Genomic DNA, 18,077 nt, shown 5'->3' with positions numbered 1-18,077 from the left:
TTCTGTAACGGGGTCCCATGGGACGGAGAAGGAATGGACCTGGTGTGCTGCCCACCTGCCACTTCAGGAGAGTAGGGCACTGTCCAAGAGGGATGACGCTGACCTTGGCAACGATTCATTTCTACTTTGTCAAACTGTGTTTAGTCATGGAAATTGTGCCTAGCTGAGTGGTCAGTGGCAGCAGCAGCATACCTCCTATCTTTCTCACTGTGTTAAGTGCCACACTTCCCAGACTTCCCCCTGACTGTTGTGGAATAGCTTCTCTTTCCACAGCGGCCTGGAGGCTGTTCTCAAAACTGTCATCCTGTTTCTTAACTCAGGATGTATTCTCTCTGCTAAGTAAGCCCTGCTCACATGTACTAAGCGTGCTGGAATGGACTGAGGGAGCAGCCCACTGCTTGCAGCTTCTTGTGAAGGCCTGCTTTGATTTGTAACCAAACTGATGCCTCATCCGTACAGTCAGAAGGGCAGCACGATAGCTCCCTGTACCAATGCTCTGGCAAAGCATTTGCAGAAAGTTTCCCTAGAGGTCAGCATAGCAAAGAATATGAAAGCAGAGAGTGAATTTGCTGAGTACTTCTGGTGCAGGAAACCTTCTGTCCTCCAAGTGCCCCCAGAGGCATTGCCTCTGAGCTGCTGCTTCTGGGACAGCTCTTAATTCTAAACTTAAACTCTTGGTGCCGCTCTCCCCACTCAAACTGAAGGGTGAAGGCGAAAGTTTTCCACAACTTGATGCTACTTCCTGGGAAGGTGACAGGATGATCCTACACCTAAAGTAGAGAATGCTGCCTTAGAGGTTATGAAAGTTTAAGTCTCCAGAGGTGCAGAATATCTGAAGACATCGTGGATGACGTGCAACAGGCTGTCTCACAGTTTCTCTCATTTATTGCAATAATAAATGCGAGTCACATTTTTCACATGAGCAAAATCCATTGAACAAAACACAAAGCAACAATCAAACACTGTTCCCTTTCCTGGGGAAATGCAGAGATTTTGGTTTTCCTCCTTCTTCCATTCTTTTCCTTCTGCATGATTGTCCTCTCCCGACCTTTTCTTCTTTTCCTGACCGTTTCCTTCTTCTGCCCTTCTTCTTTTGCATTATCCTCCTTCACCTGCCCTTCTCTTTCTCCTTCATCTGCCATTTCACTTCTGACTCTGTCACCTTTTTCTACCCCTTTTCTGCCTTTCTCTCCTTCTTCCACCCTGCTCTCCTTCTTCTGCCCCTTTTCACATTCCTCTTCCCCTCATCACATTGTTCAGATCCTCCCCGCTTTCCTCACCCTCATCGCATTCCTTTCACAACCTTCTCATTTCTTTCACACTCTTCTCCTTCTGCCCCTCTTCAAATTCCTCTGCTCCTCATACCTCTGACACTCTTCTCATTCCTTTGACAGTCTTCTTATTTCTTTGCCTCTCTTCATGTTCTTCAGATCCTCTTGACATTCTTTGACCCACCTGACATATTTCTGCCCCTCTTCACATTCATCTGAAACTTTTCTTATTTCTGTGACACTCTTCTTGTTCCTCTGACACACTTACCAATAATCTGACACTTTTCTCGTTACCCTAATACTCTTCTCATTCCTTTCACAATCTTATCCTTTTCACGTTATTCCTTTGTCAGTCTTCTCATTGCTCTGACACTCTTCTTCATCTGACAGTCTTCTTATTTCTGTGACCCAATTCATGTTCTTCTGACCCTCCTGAGAGTCTTCTGACCTTCTTCTTACTCGTCTCACACTCTTCTTGTTTCTCTGACACACTTCTCCTTCTGCCCCCTTTCTCATTCCTCTGCTTGTCTTCATGTTCTTCTTACCTTCCTCTCATTTACCTGGCTACCCTGGGAGCCTAGAAATCTTCCTTCCCCCAGAATGCAGGCCATGAGGCCACCTGCATGGAGCAGAAGCACAGGCCTTTGGGCCCCAATAGCTGCAGAAAAGGGCAGAAAACCCCTGGGACCTGTATCAGACCTTGGCCAGCACAAAATTCCTTCATGACCCCAACAGTGGCCCCTCTTCATATTCCTCTGCCCCTCTTCCCAATTTTCTGTCCATCTTTGCATTCTTCTTATTCTCTTCACATTGCTCAGATGCTCTTTTCGTTCCTTTGACACTGCTAACTCCTTTGACACGCTTTTCTTCAACGCTCTTCTCTTTCCTTTGACACTTTTCTTTGCTTTCACACTCTTCTCATTCCTTTTGCAATCTCCTTCCCCTCTCCACGTTCCTCTGATCCTTGTCTCATTCCTTTCACAATCTTCTCATTCCTTTCACAATCATCTTGTTCCTTTCACAATCTTCTCCTTCCCCTCTTCATGTTCCTCTGCCCCAATTCACACTCTTCTGCCCCTCTTTTTAATTCCTCTGACGCTCTTCCAATTCCTTTGACTCCGTCTCCTTGTTCTGTCCCTTTTCTCATTCCTCTGCCTATCTTCTTATTCTTCTAACCTTCTCATGCCTCTGGCTACCGTTACTCGAGCTCATTTGATTCCTCCCCACAGATGCAGGGCATGAGGCCACCTGCGTGCAGCACAAGCACCAGTGTTTGGGCCACAATAGCCCAAAGCAGCCCTGTCAAGGGGCTGTGTGCACTGTTGCAGAGGAAGGCAAAAAAACCCTGGGACGCTCTCAGGCCTCTGTGGGGAAAAAAAAGCCTTCCTCCCCCAGCTGCAGGACATGAGGGGCCACTTTCGTGGTGCATGAGCAGCCAGGAGGGACCAGAGGAGCCCTGACAATTGGTCCTGCTCGATGCTCAGAGGAAGGCAAAAAACCCCCAGGGACCAGTGCCAATGTGTCCAGGGGAAAATTCCTTCCTGACCCCAATATGGCGATCGGCTGTTCCCTGAGCATGTGAGCAAGACCTGCTCCCGGCCCACAGGCTGCGCATGCATTATTCTCCTTTATCTGCCCTTATCCTTCTTCTGTGCTTTACTCCTCCTTCTGCCCTTATCTTCTGCATTTTTCTCCTCCTTCTGCCCTACTGTGCTTCTTCTGCCCCTCTTCAAATTCCTCTGCTCCTCTTCTCATACCTCTGACACTCTTCTCATTGCTCTGAAACTCTTCTCATTCCTATGACAGTTTTCTTATTTCTTTGCCTCTCTTCATGTTCTTCAGACCCTCTTGACATTCTTTGACCCGCCTGACATATTTCTGCCCCTCTTCACGTTCCTCTGACACTCTTCTCAATAGTCTGACACTTCTCTCGTTACTCTAATACTCTTCTCATTCCTTTCACAATCTTATAATCCTTTTCACGTTATTCTCATTCCTTTGACAATCTTCTCATTGCTCTTACACTCTTCTTAGTCAATTCACATTCTTCTGCCCCTTTTCACATTTCTCTATCCCAATTTACTTACCTGTACTCCTCTCATATCTGACACTATTATCTTTCCTTTGATATTCTTCTCTTTCCTTTGGCACTCTTTCCTTTAAGATTCTTCTTTCTTTTCACACTCTTTTCTTTGACACTCTTCTCTATCCTACACACTCCTCTCATTCCTTTGAAACTCTTCTTTTTCCTTTGACAATATTCCCCTTCCTTTGACACTCTTCTCTTTCCTTTGACACTTTTCCTTTCACTCTTCTGTTTCCTTTCAGATTTTCTTTCTGTGCACGCTCTTTTCTTTGACACTTGTCTCTGTCATTCACACTTTTATCTTTCCTTTGAGAGTCTTATCACTTTGACACTCTGATCATTCCTTTGAGAATCTGCTCATTCCTCTAACACTCTTCTTAGTCAATTCACATTCTTCTGCCCCTTTTCACATTTCTCTACCCCAATTTACTTACCTGTACTCCTCTCATATCTGACACTATTCTTTCCTTTGACACTCTTTCAGATTCTTCCCTTTCAGATTCTTCTCTTTCGTTTCACACTCTTATCTTTTATTTGCCACTCCTCTCCTTCATTTGACACTTTCCTTTCAGATTCTTCTCCTTCCTTTCAGATTCTTCTTTCTTTTCACACTCTTTTCTTTGACAATCCTCTCTTTCCTTTGACACTCTTCTCTATCCTTCACACTCGTCTCATTCCTTTGAAACTCTTCTTTTTCCTTTGAAACTCTTCTTTTCCTTTGACACTCTTCCCCTTCCTTTGACACTTTTCCTTTCACACTCTTCTGTTTCCTTTCAGATTTTCTTTCTGTTCTAGCTCTTTTCCTTGACACTCTTCTCTATCATTCACACTTTTGTCTTTCCTTTGAGAGTCTTATCACTTTGACACTCTGATCATTCTTTTGACAATCTGCTCATTCCTCTAACACTCTTCTTAGTCAATTCACATTCTTCTGCCCCTTTTCACATTTCTCTACCCCAGTTTACTTACCTTTACTCCTCTCATATCTGACACTATTCTCTGTCCTTTGATATTCTTCTCTTTCCTTTGGCACTCTTTCCTTTAAGATTCTTCTTTGTTTTCATACTCTTCTCTTTTCATTGCCACTCCTCTCCTTCAGTTGACACTCTTTCCTTTCAGATTCTTCTCCTTCCTTTCAGATTCTTCTTTCTTTTCACACTCTCTTCTTTGACACTCTTTCCTTTGACACTCTTCTCTATCCTTCACACTCATCTCATTCCTTTGAAACACTTCTTTTTCCTTTGACACTCTTCCCCTTCCTTTGACACTTTTCCTTTCACACTCTTCTGTTTCCTTTCAGATTTTCTTTCTGTTCACGCTCTTTTCTTTGACACTCTTCTCTATCATTCACACTTTTATCTTTCCTTTGAGAGTCTTATCACTTTGAGACTCTGATCATTCCTTTGACACTCTGATCATTCCTTTGACAATCTGCTCATTCCTCTAACACTCTTCTTAGTCAATTCACATTCTTCTGCCCCTTTTCACATTTCTCTACCCCAATTTACTTACCTGTACTCCTCTCATATCTGACACTATTCTCTTTCCTTTGACACTCTTTCAGATTCTTCCCTTTAAGATTCTTCTTTGTTTTCACACTCTTCTCTTTTCATTGCCACTCCTCTCCTTCAGTTGACACTCTTTCCTTTCAGATTCTTCTCCTTCCTTTCAGATTCTTCTTTCTTTTCACACTCTTTTCTTTGACACTCCTCTCTTTCCTTTGACACTTCTCTATCCTTCACACTCGTCTCATTCCTTTGAAACTCTTCTTTTTCCTTTGACAATCTTCCCCTTCCTTTGACACTCTTCTCTTTCCTTTGACACTTTTCCTTTCACTCTTCTGTTTCCTTTCAGATTTTCTTTCTGTTCACGCTCTTTTCTTTGACACTCTTCTCTGTCATTCACACTTTTATCTTTCCTTTGAGAGTCTTATCACTTTGAGACTCTGATCATTCTTTGACACTCTGTTCATTCCTTTGACAATCTGCTCATTCCTCTTACACTCTTCTTAATCAGTTCACATTCTTCTGCCCCTTTTCACATTTCTCTACCCCAATTTACTTACCTGTACTCCTCTCATATCTGACACTATTCTCTTTCCTTTGATATTCTTCTCTTTCCTTTGGCACTTTCCTTTAAGATTCTTCTTTCTTTTCACACTCTTCTCTTTTCATTGCCACTCCTCTCCTTCATTTGACACTCTTTCCTTTCAGATTCTTCTCCTTCCTTTCAGATTCTTCTTTCTTTTCACACTCTTTTCTTTGACACTCTTCTCTATCCTTCACACTCGTCTCATTCCTTTGAAACTCTTCTTTTTCCTTTGAAACTCTTCTTTTTCCTTTGACATTCTTCCCCTTCCTTTGACACTTTTCCTTTCACACTCTTCTGTTTCCTTTCAGATTTTCTTTCTGTTCTAGCTCTTTTCTTTGACACTCTTCTCTATCAATCACACTTTTGTCTTTCCTTTGAGAGTCTTATCACTTTGACACTCTGATCATTCCTTTGACAATCTGCTCATTCCTCTAACACTCTTCTTAGTCAATTCACATTCTTCTGCCCCTTTTCACATTTCTCTACCCCAATTTACTTACCTGTACTCCTCTCATATCTGACACTATTCTCTTTCCTTTGATATTCTTCTCTTTCCTTTGGCACTCTTTCCTTTAAGATTCTTCTTTCTTTTCACACTCTTTCCTTTGACACTCCTCTCCCTTATTTGACACTCTTTCAGATTCTTCCCCGCCTTTAAGATTCTTCTTTCTTTTCACACTCTTTTCTTTGACACTCCTCTCTTTCCTTTGACACTCTTCTCTATCCTTCACACTCCTCTCATTCCTTTGAAACTCTTCTTTTTCCTTTGACAATATTCCCCTTCCTTTGACACTCTTCTCTTTCCTTTGACACTTTTCCTTTCACTCTTCTGTTTCCTTTCAGATTTTCTTTCTGTTCACGCTCTTTTCTTTGACACTCTTCTCTGTCATTCACACTTTTATCTTTCCTTTGAGAGTCTTATCACTTTGAGACTCTGATCATTCCTTTGACAATCTGATCATTCCTTTGACAATCTGATCATTCCTCTAACACTCTTCTTAATCAGTTCACATTCTTCTGCCCCTTTTCACATTTCTCTACCCCAATTTACTTACCTTTACTCCTCTCATATCTGACACTATTCTCTTTCCTTTGACACTCTTTCAGATTCTTCCCTTTCAGATTCTTCTCTTTCTTTTCACACTCTTATCTTTTATTTGCCACTCCTCTGTTTCATTTGACACTCTTTCCTTTCAGATTCTTCTCCTTCCTTTCAGATTCTTCTTTCTTTTCACACTCTTTTCTTTGACACTCCTCTCTTTCCTTTGACACTCTTCTCTATCCTTCACACTCATCTCATTCCTTTGAAACTCTTCTTTTTCCTTTGACACTCTTCCCCTTCCTTTGACACTTTTCCTTTCACACTCTTCTGTTTCCTTCCAGATTTTCTTTCTGTTCACGCTCTTTTCTTTGACACTCTATCATTCACACTTTTGTCTTTCCTTTGAGCCTTATCACTTTGACACTCTGATCATTCCTTTGACAATCTGCTCATTCCTCTTACACTCTTCTTAATCAGTTCACATTCTTCTGCCCCTTTTCACATTTCTCTACCCCAATTTACTTACCTGTACTCCTCTCATATCTGACACTATTCTCTTTCCTTTGATATTCTTCTCTTTCCTTTGGCACTTTCCTTTAAGATTCTTCTTTCTTTTCACACTCTTCTCTTTTCATTGCCACTCCTCTCCTTCATTTGACACTCTTTCCTTTCAGATTCTTCTCCTTCCTTTCAGATTCTTCTTTCTTTTCACACTCTTCTTTGACACTCCTCTCTTTCCTTTGACACTCTTCTCTATCCTTCACACTCGTCTCATTCCTTTGAAACTCTTCTTTTTCCTTTGAAACTCTTCTTTTTCCTTTTACACTCTTCCCCTTCCTTTGACACTTTTCCTTTCACACTTCTCTGTTTCCTTTCAGATTTTCTTTCTGCTCTCGCTCTTTTCTTTGACACTCTTCTCTATCAATCACACTTTTGTCTTTCCTTTGAGAGTCTTATCACTTTGACACTCTGATCATTCCTTTGACAATCTGCTCATTCCTCTAACACTCTTCTTAGTCAATTCACATTCTTCTGCCCCTTTTCACATTTCTCTACCCCAATTTACTTACCTGTACTCCTCTCATATCTGACACTATTCTCTTTCCTTTGACACTCTTTCAGATTCTTCCCTTTCAGATTCTTCTCTTTCTTTTCACACTCTTTTCTTTGCCACTCCTCTGTTTCATTTGACACTCTTTCCTTTCAGATTCTTCTCCTTCCTTTCAGATTCTTCTTTCTTTTCACACCCTTTTCTTTGACACTCCTCTCTTTCCTTCGACACTCTTCTCTATCCTTCACACTCGTCTCATTCCTTTGAAACTCTTCTTTTTCCTTTGAAACTCTTCTTTTTCCTTTGACAATCTTCCCCTTCCTTTGACACTCTTCTCTTTCCTTTGACACTTTTCTTTTCACACTCTTGTTTCCTTTCAGATTTTCTTTCTGTTCACGCTCTTTTGACACTCTTCTCTATCATTCACACTTTTGTCTTTCCTTGAGAGTCTTATCACTTTGACACTCTGATCATTCCTTTGACACTCTGATCATTCCTCTAACACTCTTAGTCAATTCACATTCTTCTGCCCCTTTTCACATTTCTCTACTCCAATTTACTTACCTTTACTCCTCTCATATCTGACACTATTCTCTTTCCTTTGATATTCTTCTCTTTCCTTTGACACTCTTTCAGGTTCTTCTCTTTCTTTTCTCACTCTTTGCCACTCCTCTGTTTCATTTGACACTCTTTCCTTTCAGATTCTTCTCCTTCCTTTCAGATTCTTTTTTTTTCATACTCTTTTCTTTGACACTCATCTCTTTCCTTTGACACTCTTCTCTATCCTTCACACCGTCTCATTCCTTTGAAACTCTTCTTTTTCCTTTCACACTCTTCCCCTTCCTTTGACACTTTTCCTTTCACACTCTTCTGTTTCCTTTCAGATTTTCTTTCTGTTCTAGCTCTTTTCTTTGACACTCTATCAATCACACTTTTGTCTTTCCTTTGAGAGTCTTATCACTTTGAGACTCTGATCATTCCTTTGACACTCTGATCATTCCTTTGACAATCTGCTCATTCCTCTAACACTCTTCTTAGTCAATTCACATTCTTCTGCCCCTTTTCACATTTCTCTACCCCAATTTACTTACCTTTACTCCTCTCATATCTGTTAGTATTCTCTTTCCTTTGACATACTTCTCTTTCCTTTCACACTCTTCTCTTTCCTTTCAGATTCTTCTTTCCTTTTAGATTCTCCTCTTTTTTTCACACTCTTCTTCCTTTCACACTTTCTTTTCACACTCTTCTCTTTTCTTTGACACTAATCTCTATCTTCCACACTCATGTCTTTCCTTTGACACTTGTCTCATTTCTTTGAAACTCTTTCCTTTGACACTCTTCTTCTTCTTTACACTTATCATTACTTTGACAATATGCTCATTCTTTTGGCACTCTTCTCTTTCAACATTCCTCTTTCCTTTCACACTCTTCTCATTCCCTTGAAACTCTTCGTCTCTTCCTGCCCCCTTTCTCATTTCTCTGCTCTTCTTCACTTCCTTCTTACTTCCCCCTCATTCCCCTGTCTATAGTGGCAGCCTAGAAATCTTCCTCTCCCAGGACGCACGGCACGAGGCCGTTTTGATGCAGCAGGAGCACTAGCATTTGGTTTACAGCAGCCCCGAGGAGTCCTGTCAAACGGCTGTGCTTTTTTGCTGCAGAAAAAGCGAAAATACCCCCGGGACCAGTGCCAATCTGCCAATTCCTTCCTGAGCTCAACTGTGGGGATCAGCTTTTCCCTGAGCATGTGAGCCATACCTCCCAGGAGATGCCCATGGCCTTTTCTCCCTCAACCTAGAGCTACCTCATGGGCTTCCGAGAGTGGCCCAATGCTCCCACCTCCTCTACCTTGGGGTTAGAATCCTTCCTACGCCTGGCAGGGCAGCTATGGCTGCTCCAAGGCTCTGGGATCGCTGGAAGATCTCTGCATGCCCCTGCTTCTGCCTTCTTACCTTGGCTCTGTGGGGGATGAGGATGGTGGTGTTCCTCAAGAAGGCTTTCACTTGGTCTGGCCACTGCCATCCAGCTGAAAAGGATATGAGAGTTGAGCTCTGAAGCTGGTCCTGATGGGAGCTGGCCTTGCAGCAGAGAACCTCCAGCAGCCTCAACCAGGCGCTGCTCTTCCTGCCTCAGTAAGTAACTCCAGCAGCTGGAGGACTTCCTCTGGGATGCCTTTGGGCTGCCCTGGGCCCTCTCTGCCAGGAGACACAGGAGGCTACTCCCTTCTATCCTGCCCCGGGGCATTGTGACTGCTGCGTTGCCAGGTGCTGGCACTGTTGACATGGGCCTCCCCATGCCCAGCCCTGTCCCCACCCCTGCGCCTAGCATCCCCTTGTCCCACTGAAACCAAACTGTGCAGCTCCCCTGTGAAACTCCCATTGCAATGTTTCTATGGGATACAAAAGGCACGTAAGCAACGGGATAAAACTTTCAGAGCTCATTTGTCATTTTAATCTTTTTGGGAGTCATTGATAGGAGAAAATAAAAGAGAGGACAACAGAGAAGTGGAGAATGGTATTCAGCTGGTCTGGTAACACACTGGCATACAGTTTGTTTGAAGCATAACTCAAAGCATCAATTTTAGAATCACAGAATGGCTTGGGTTGGAAAGGACCTTGAGATCATCTAGTTCCAGCCCACTGTCGTGGTACATATGAGCCCATGATATGGCGAGCCCTTCCACTAGACCATATCAGCCAAAGCTCTGTCTAACCTGGCCTTGAACACTGCCAGGTATGGAACATTCACCACTTATTTGGGCAACCTGTGCCAGGCCCTCACCATCCTACAGGGAACAGTTTCTTCCTTATATCTGACCTAAATCTCCCCTGGTTCAATTTAAACCCATTCCCCCTTGTCCTGTTGCTACAGTCCCTGATGAAGAGTCTCTCTCCAGCATCTTTTTAGGCCACCTTCAGATACTGGAAGGCTGCTATGAGGTCTCCACGCAGCTTCTCCAGGCTGCACAGCCCCAAGTTCCTTAGCCTGTCTTCACACAGGAGGTGCTCCAGCAGCCTTATTTTCCTCGTGGCTCTACTCTGCACTTGCATCAAGTCCTTCTGATGTTGAGGACACCAGAACTGCACACAGTAGTCCAAGAGGAATCTTGCAAGAGCAGAGTAGAGAGGGAGGATCACCTCCTCCAACCTGCTGGTCATGCTTCTTTTGCAGTAGTGCAAATTTTAGCCCATCAAATCCCCTGTCATTTGAAATCCTTGGTACTTAAAGCTCTGAGCTAGGGGACATGGGGGCCACTCCTGGCAACGGAACTGGTCCCAGCCACTGAGGTCTTTGAGCACCACCAGGAACGTGTCAGGAGTAGACTGGCACTGCTCATACTCTCTCCTTTAGACATTGGAGCTTGGCCACTTTGGAGACCGAGTACAGGGCCAGACAGACCTTCCCTCTGATGCAGTACTGGTGTTCCCAGGCTCTCGTGTCTCTCAGTATGTTTTTAGGGAGCTCTTTGGAAGTCAGTGAAAAATACCTCTATTGCATTGCAAATTTAAACAATGCTAGAAATGGTATCCATCAAGCACAAGAAGGTGGTAGGTGCACAACTTGCAACCTTCTCCACTCATAGGAAACATGGGGAGAAGAATAACTCTGTGTTACCTTGAATGCCAGATGCTCCTCCAGAGCTTCAACAGAAAGAGAATGCATGGCAGCTCTCATGGCTTCTGTGGATGATGCTCCTCCCAACCTGCCTCCAACCTCTTTTTACTCCATGCTCAGAGCACAAGCACAGGAGGCAGCATCAGTGGCTGTAACCATGTACTGCTCACCCCCTTGCAGGGAGAAATGAGAGTGAGCTCTTTAAAGAGGAAGGCAGAGGAGAAAATGGAGGTCCAATGCTACTGCATCAACTGTTCCTCACACTGTAAGGAAATAACTGAATTGACAGCTCATACGTAAGGATTTACATCTGAGAAGGCTGCTTACCTTTAGCACAGTTTTAGGTTGTAAACTATCCTTCCCCCCATTCCTGCAGAACTAGATCACCATTACAGGTCTGAGATACCGCTGATGCTACTTCCACTGCCACTTCCCTTTCTCTTCTCCTTCCCCTCCTCTGCTCTGCTCTCCTTTCCTGTCTTCTCCTCATCTCAATTTGTGTTACATTATTCACCTCCCAGGGGCTTTCACAATCCCTCCCAGGTGTAAGTTATTCCAGAAATGATCTTCAGTTTGCGTGCAGGATCATGGCCTCAGATCCAGTGTAACACAGCCACCCACTTGCAAGTGTAAATATTACCAAGTGCAATATTAATCAAGAGGAGGGTGGAGGCAAACTGATTTTCCCAACAACTCAAACTTGGATGTTTCCCCAGCACACAGAAACCAAATTACAGTTCTGAATATTCTCCCAGAATGGACCGTATCAGTGAGATGGCTTGTTAGATCCAGCTGGGATCTCTTTGAACATGAGTAGAACATTGTCATGTCTCTGCTCCTGGGCAGATCTCAAGGGCAGAGGTGCTTTAGCACCTCTCTGACAATGAAACTTCAACCAAAACTATCCCAGTCTGGCCAATGTGTTTAGATCAAAGATCAGTTTACATGCCAGCAACAGCCACACTAAAGCCTTGCCTACCATTGAGTTTTAGTAACAAACTGAATCTCCCACCAAAACATGCAAGGAGAGATTTGTTTCATGAGTCATGTCTTAAAAACATACCCAGTCATTTAAGTTGAAATCACAGCCAAAATCTGGCAAAAGCCGGTCTGGAAAGAAACAGTTTACACACGACTATACATCCTGGTGGCTGGAGGAGCTGACTGTCTCACAGTAATGGGATAGAGTTTAGACATTAAGGTACACCATTAGCTTTTCACCTGTTCAATTCTCAGTTGCTGTAGGCTCAGCCTTACCCTCTGATCCAGGTCTGGCACAGCTAAATGCACTGTATGCACTCCTCTCACACCAGCCACCGCGCTGCTGCTCTGCATTTTGCATTGGACTGTCACCCTGTACACCCCATCTGCCCACCCAACTCTGGAACCAGAGAAGCATTGCAAAGCTTCATGTCCCAAAAGGTAAGCAAAGAGTTTCCAGCAAGCCGTTTTCACATATGAATATAAACATTTGGCTCCTGTGGATGAATAGAGCAAGCACAAGGCTGAGATACAAAGTGTGTTTTATTGCATGACCATTGCCAGAGGGGTCATTTTACCTGCTGCTCTGATGTTAATGGGGTCTCCAAGAACACGCTACCTTGTGATCCCAAAGGCTACTGTTGTTAAGCAACTGTGTGCTCATCAGAAGGCCACAGAAACTACGGAGGAGATCACGGATTTCTTAACCAGCATTTTCAAAAGTCAATGGAAGTTTTACAGCTACAAATATACCTATAGAAAATAACTTCTGGTACAAGCTTACCTCCATCTGCTTTTGGCTTTTTCTCAGACTAATCAGTTCTGATCTAATCTACAGCTTTGTTCACACACTCACAGAAAAGGCTTCTGGAATACTTGGGTTTAACTGCTTGACAAGCAGCATCAGCTACAGCAAAGTTTATCAGGAACATAATTATCAATTCACACTGCACAAGTACTTAAAAAAATGGAAGTTTATTCATCTTTCAATGGCTCAAATAGCAAATAAAAGGACAGGACAAGGCATCAGCCAAGACAAGTTTCATGTGTCCAGTGGCTTCATAACACCTCAGTTCCCAGTATACAGGTTCCAAAGCAAAGTCACAAAGTTAGTGGTTAGACTCCCTGGCTAAATAGACCCAAATGAGTACACAGTAAGATGAAGACTGGCTTATTTGCCAGTTAAATGAGTAACTTCAATTCTGCACTTGGCAGCCTACTCAATGCACATACAAAATTCCTATTGATAAATATTTAACATGACAAGTATAACTTCTACGGCTTGAGTCCCTAAAATGTCTGTTAGCATGGAAGTTAAATATTCGTTACCTAGTTTGCTTGAGCACATTTTCAACTGTCAGTTATAGGCTTACACATGTATAAAAAGTGTAACAGTTTGTGGAATTGGTCTAGCCTGTCTTACCCCAGAGGAGCCCAAAACCCTCAAACATTCTGGTATAGTTTTAGTTAAGATGCAGCATCCTAGCTATGTGCTAGTATTCTTGCTGTTCTGAAGCAACTGAGGCAGTATGTTTTGTTTGGGGATTTTGGATGCTCATGGCAAATGTTTCTGTATTGTGAAGCATGTTTGATTGTTTAATATCAACATTAACTAGAAAAAGTAGCTACAGTGTTCCCCATTTGGAAATAAACATAAACAAGACTAAACAGTACAAAACCTGCAAAGAGCTTCAGCGTTAACACACCATGTTCCCGCAGCAGAGTATCAGGAACACAAAAGAAATGAACCGATGACAGCAGAATTTCCCAGACAACATCTTAACTCAAAACACAGTAGCACTACTGAATCAGCTCCACTCCACCCAGCTCCAGGGAGTTAAAACCCAAGGAACAGCTAGACAACAAAAACTACTTGCAAAAGGGAAGTTTCAAGGTATCAGCACATTAAGTTTCAAACAACCATTCCAGTCTTAGATGTGCCATAGGCTCATGACTTGAGTTTTGTATGCATTCTGAGCTTTTAGTTTTGAGATACCATATGGTTTACCAAGTTCCAGATGATGGAATATGCTCTGTATTATTCACAATACCAGAGTATGGCACACATGGAAAGAAGAGACACTGCTAGCAGGCAGCTAGTTAGCAGAATCATTCACAGAACTGCTCTCCGGAGAGGTCAGTCTCGCACTGATGCGCAGGGATGGTCTTCATGCAACAGAGTTGAAAATACACCCTTGATTAAGCAACCCACTATGCTTAGGTTTGGAAATTAAGGCATATTCAAATGTTTCAATGTGAAAGATTACATCACTCTTGTAGGTTAATCAGGTAATGCAGAACCACATTTAATGTTCCCCAACAGAACTGTTTGCATATCCATTATTCTTTTCTAATTTGCATCAGTCCATGGCAAAACAACTGCACACTGCTTCGGGAGGGAGCGTGTTCACAATTGTCATTTTCAAGGTAACAAAAGACAAGATGAATTGACAATTACCAGTGATAAAAAAGTATGCTTTACAAGAACCCACAAAGTATTACTCCCCGCTCTGTTCACTATTAAACAAAGACTGCCAATGCAACACTACATTCAGAAATGTGAGAAGGTAGGCAATTCTGAAATGGACTGAACTTTGCTTCCCTGGAAGCCACATCATTTTTTTTGTTTTTCAGTGAATTTGACTTTCAGTGCAGCTCCAATTCATGCTTTTAGTGGTACATTACAATTTCCAACATGTTAGAGAAATTTCAGTCACTTGAGCCTTCAATGGCATGCTTATAAATTATGTGTTTTATTAGTACGGTCAGGGTAGGAAAGGAATTCAGGGTTTTGATTATAAAATGCAACATCTTTCTCTGATCCTCTTAGCTAGGCTTTTTCTTTTCTTCTTTCCATTCTTTTCTTTGCTGTCTTCCATTTTTCTGGCTCTAATTTCTCTCATTAAATCAAAAAACACCTGAAAAAAAGGTATAAATGCAAAACCAGTCAGAAGACATAGGAGTTAATTTAAGCTATCACTGATTATCCATTTCAGTTGTTTAGCATAAAGTCAATTACATGCCATTAGTTTAAGCAAACAAAGCAAAACCAATTTTTTCACTGGCTTCAAAGGCCAAGTTGATCTGATGCAATCCTGCTTCTTTCATGGCACCATTATATTCCCCATTTCCTGATACTTGCTTATGAACCCTGGCAGACCATTTTCCACAAGGATTGAACCAAGAGTCTCATCACCAGCCAAGATTATTTTACATGTATTATCTACATCCTACTGAGGAGACTCAGGGAAATCATTTTGTGTTTCAAGTTTTTTCAGTGATGACTTGTAAAGTGTAACACATACTAATGCAGAAGTAGCCAGCATACAGTGAACTTTTCATGGCCAGTATGTCCTGTGATGCAAGTCTAAAAACACAAAGTGACTTGGGAAAGAAGAAAAAGCAGCATTTCCTTCAAACCAGAGTTATTAATCATACAAGTACATAAACAATTTCTTAGGCCAGGTAATCCCAAAGTACAGGTGAACTCAGTTTTCATCAAATGGTTTAATAGGAAACTAAAATGATCAAGTTGGAGCTACGCCAGACTACTGTCAGTTAAAGCTTTATGACTGGACTACTTAAAGCTTCTTTATTCATTTGAAAAGAAGCTTTTCTTACCTTGAGTTGCAGGAGGCTACAACAAATTATCATTTCATCTTTGTGTATTTATTGTAGGAAATCAGCTAAGCTGATTTATATGATAATATAAATAACTGATTTATGGTAATATAAGACTTCTTCCTCTCAGGGGATATTGCCTAGATCTATGTCAGGGGATCTGATCAATTTCCATGAAACATGGACAGTGGCACAGGCTGAAAAGCTCCTCTACAGAACTCAGTATGTTCTTATTTGCAATGACACTCATCTAGTATTGACTGCGGCAAAAACACTGCCCTCATTACATGGAATCCAAAGAAAGTCAATGTAACTAAACATTTTTGTCAAGAACTAAGATTACCTTTGGGTTCCTAAATGGGCAGTAAGCTAGTTGCTTGTACTTAAATCTGCACTAACACTAAGAGGTAACTGTCAATTTGCTTAAGCACTGATATTGTGTTTAACTGTCTGGTGTACACCACCTATCTATGATGATGCTTAGGGGGTCACCTTTATCAAAGTGAATGGAAGCCGACCACGATTTCTCCAACCCAACCTGCTATTCTGGAATTCAGAGAAGCCAGATGTCCCCTAGGATGATAACCTAAGTTCATGTAACAAGCCCCATAGCTTCAGGTGCTGCAACTAACTAAGAATACCTGGTATTTTCTGGTGCCAACAAAGCCTCCCACACTATAGCATGTCAAAACCTCATGTACAGTGTGCTATTTACAGCATGTCAAATTCTGTACATACCAATCTGGTTCCATAATGCCACCAGCTCAAAAAATAAACCTGGAGCTCTGTAGTTGCCTACCCTGGGTGTGAAAGTGCTAATGATTAGAGAGCTATTAAAAACATATATATATATACACACACAGGTCTTTTATCCCAGCTGCTAAGTGACAGCCAAATGGATTTCGAAGAATGGGGGGTTTCAATGTGAGTGTAGTAGATGGATGTTAACTGCAATCATGCACCAAAACTAAAAGGTGTAGTGTATTTTATAACAACAAAACAAAAAAAAAACCCAGCAAGACTCAGTTCTGATACATTTAACTGACTTAATTTTCTCTACAGAACAGCGTGAAGATCTTGCTGCAGTACTGAACAACCTGTGTCTTCAGGAAGACAACTTGCGATGAGACAACAATCAAGCTGAAGTTATTGCAGAAGAGAACCCCCTAGAGGTCTCCCGCTTCAACTGACAGTGCAAATGTAAGGATTTACATTAGAGAACTTGTCACTGATCAAGCAGTCCCTGCTTCCTGAAGACTGAGAACCTGAAGGATGAGGATCAGGAACAACCACACAAAAGAAGAAGAAGGTGCATGGTACCATGGGCTATTTCCCAAAGCATGACACATACCAATGACAAGCACACTTTTGGAAGTGGCAGCTGCAGACAGGGCAGCAAGGGTGGAGCCCTTCCAAGCAAAAAATGAAATCCACATGGAAATGAACAGGTACTTCTCATGAACACCCACACTCCAGGCACCTCATCCATCCATGGATGTGGATAGCCATCATTTAGAGTTCTTCAGAAGTCAATGAAAAATACCCATGCTGCACTGCAGATTTCTGTAATGCTATGAAACCAGAAGCAGGGGCACACCCTGACTGTCATCTGCTCCGTCTCTCAGATAACAAAAATGACTTATCATCTAACAGGGGCAGCCAAATTCTCCGTGCTTCCTTCATGTTAGATATAGCCTTTGTCTGCCACAAGCAGCTAAGGGCATCTAGCACCTACGTCCTCAAGTCAGTTCTGTTTCCCAGAAGTTACAAACACCCACAGCAAACTGCATCCACAGACACAGTACATTATTTTAACTGCTCTTTTGACACTTCCCCAGGCTATTTCCCTAGGCATTTTGACAGTTATCAGATAAAACAAAAGAATCACTGGTTTAGGCTCATTCTTTAGAGATGACTAATATTTAACACATTAGTCTGGCAGCATTTCAGCCAACAAGTCTCCTGTTTCGTTGCACTAAAAACACCCTCCCAATCTCATTTTTCTTCACAAAGCAAGAGAAAAGCAAAAATAACTACAACAGAAGCATACCAACTGTGCTGAGCTCAGCTGAAGGCAAACACCAATTCATTACTTTCAGGACTGCAGTCCTGACAGTGGCTAAAATATAGCACTCAACTACTAGTTATCATCATGCCCCCACTCTCAGCCAGGACATCCATGAAGCACAAGGTCCATCTTACCAAAAGATCCCTTCTTTGTGCCTGGGATACTGACAACCAACAAGCCATCATAGCATCAATCAACCACAAGAAGGTGGTAAACGGATAACTTGCAACCTTCTCCACTCATAAGAAGCATGG

The 18,077-nt window shown here is 42.3% G+C and overlaps 1 protein-coding gene across 1 annotated transcript in view; it reads right to left on the bottom strand.

Moving 5' to 3' along the window:
• Positions 1-13,090: 13,090 nt before the first annotated feature.
• The window catches only part of RALA (RAS like proto-oncogene A), a 30,455-nt gene continuing 25,468 nt past the window's right edge, over positions 13,091-18,077 (bottom strand). The window contains exon 5 of the mRNA XM_034061046.1: positions 13,091-15,052. Within this exon, the coding sequence (XP_033916937.1) occupies positions 14,930-15,052 (123 nt within the window). The 3' untranslated portion in view covers positions 13,091-14,929. The remainder of the gene's footprint in view (positions 15,053-18,077) is intronic.

This window comes from Melopsittacus undulatus, chromosome 1, assembly GCF_012275295.1.
Source record: "Melopsittacus undulatus isolate bMelUnd1 chromosome 1, bMelUnd1.mat.Z, whole genome shotgun sequence".
In the NCBI taxonomy this organism is placed as follows: Eukaryota; Metazoa; Chordata; class Aves; order Psittaciformes; family Psittaculidae; genus Melopsittacus; species Melopsittacus undulatus.
The sequence above is the reverse complement of the archived record's forward strand: the minus strand, read 5'-3'. Positions and strand labels throughout refer to the sequence as shown.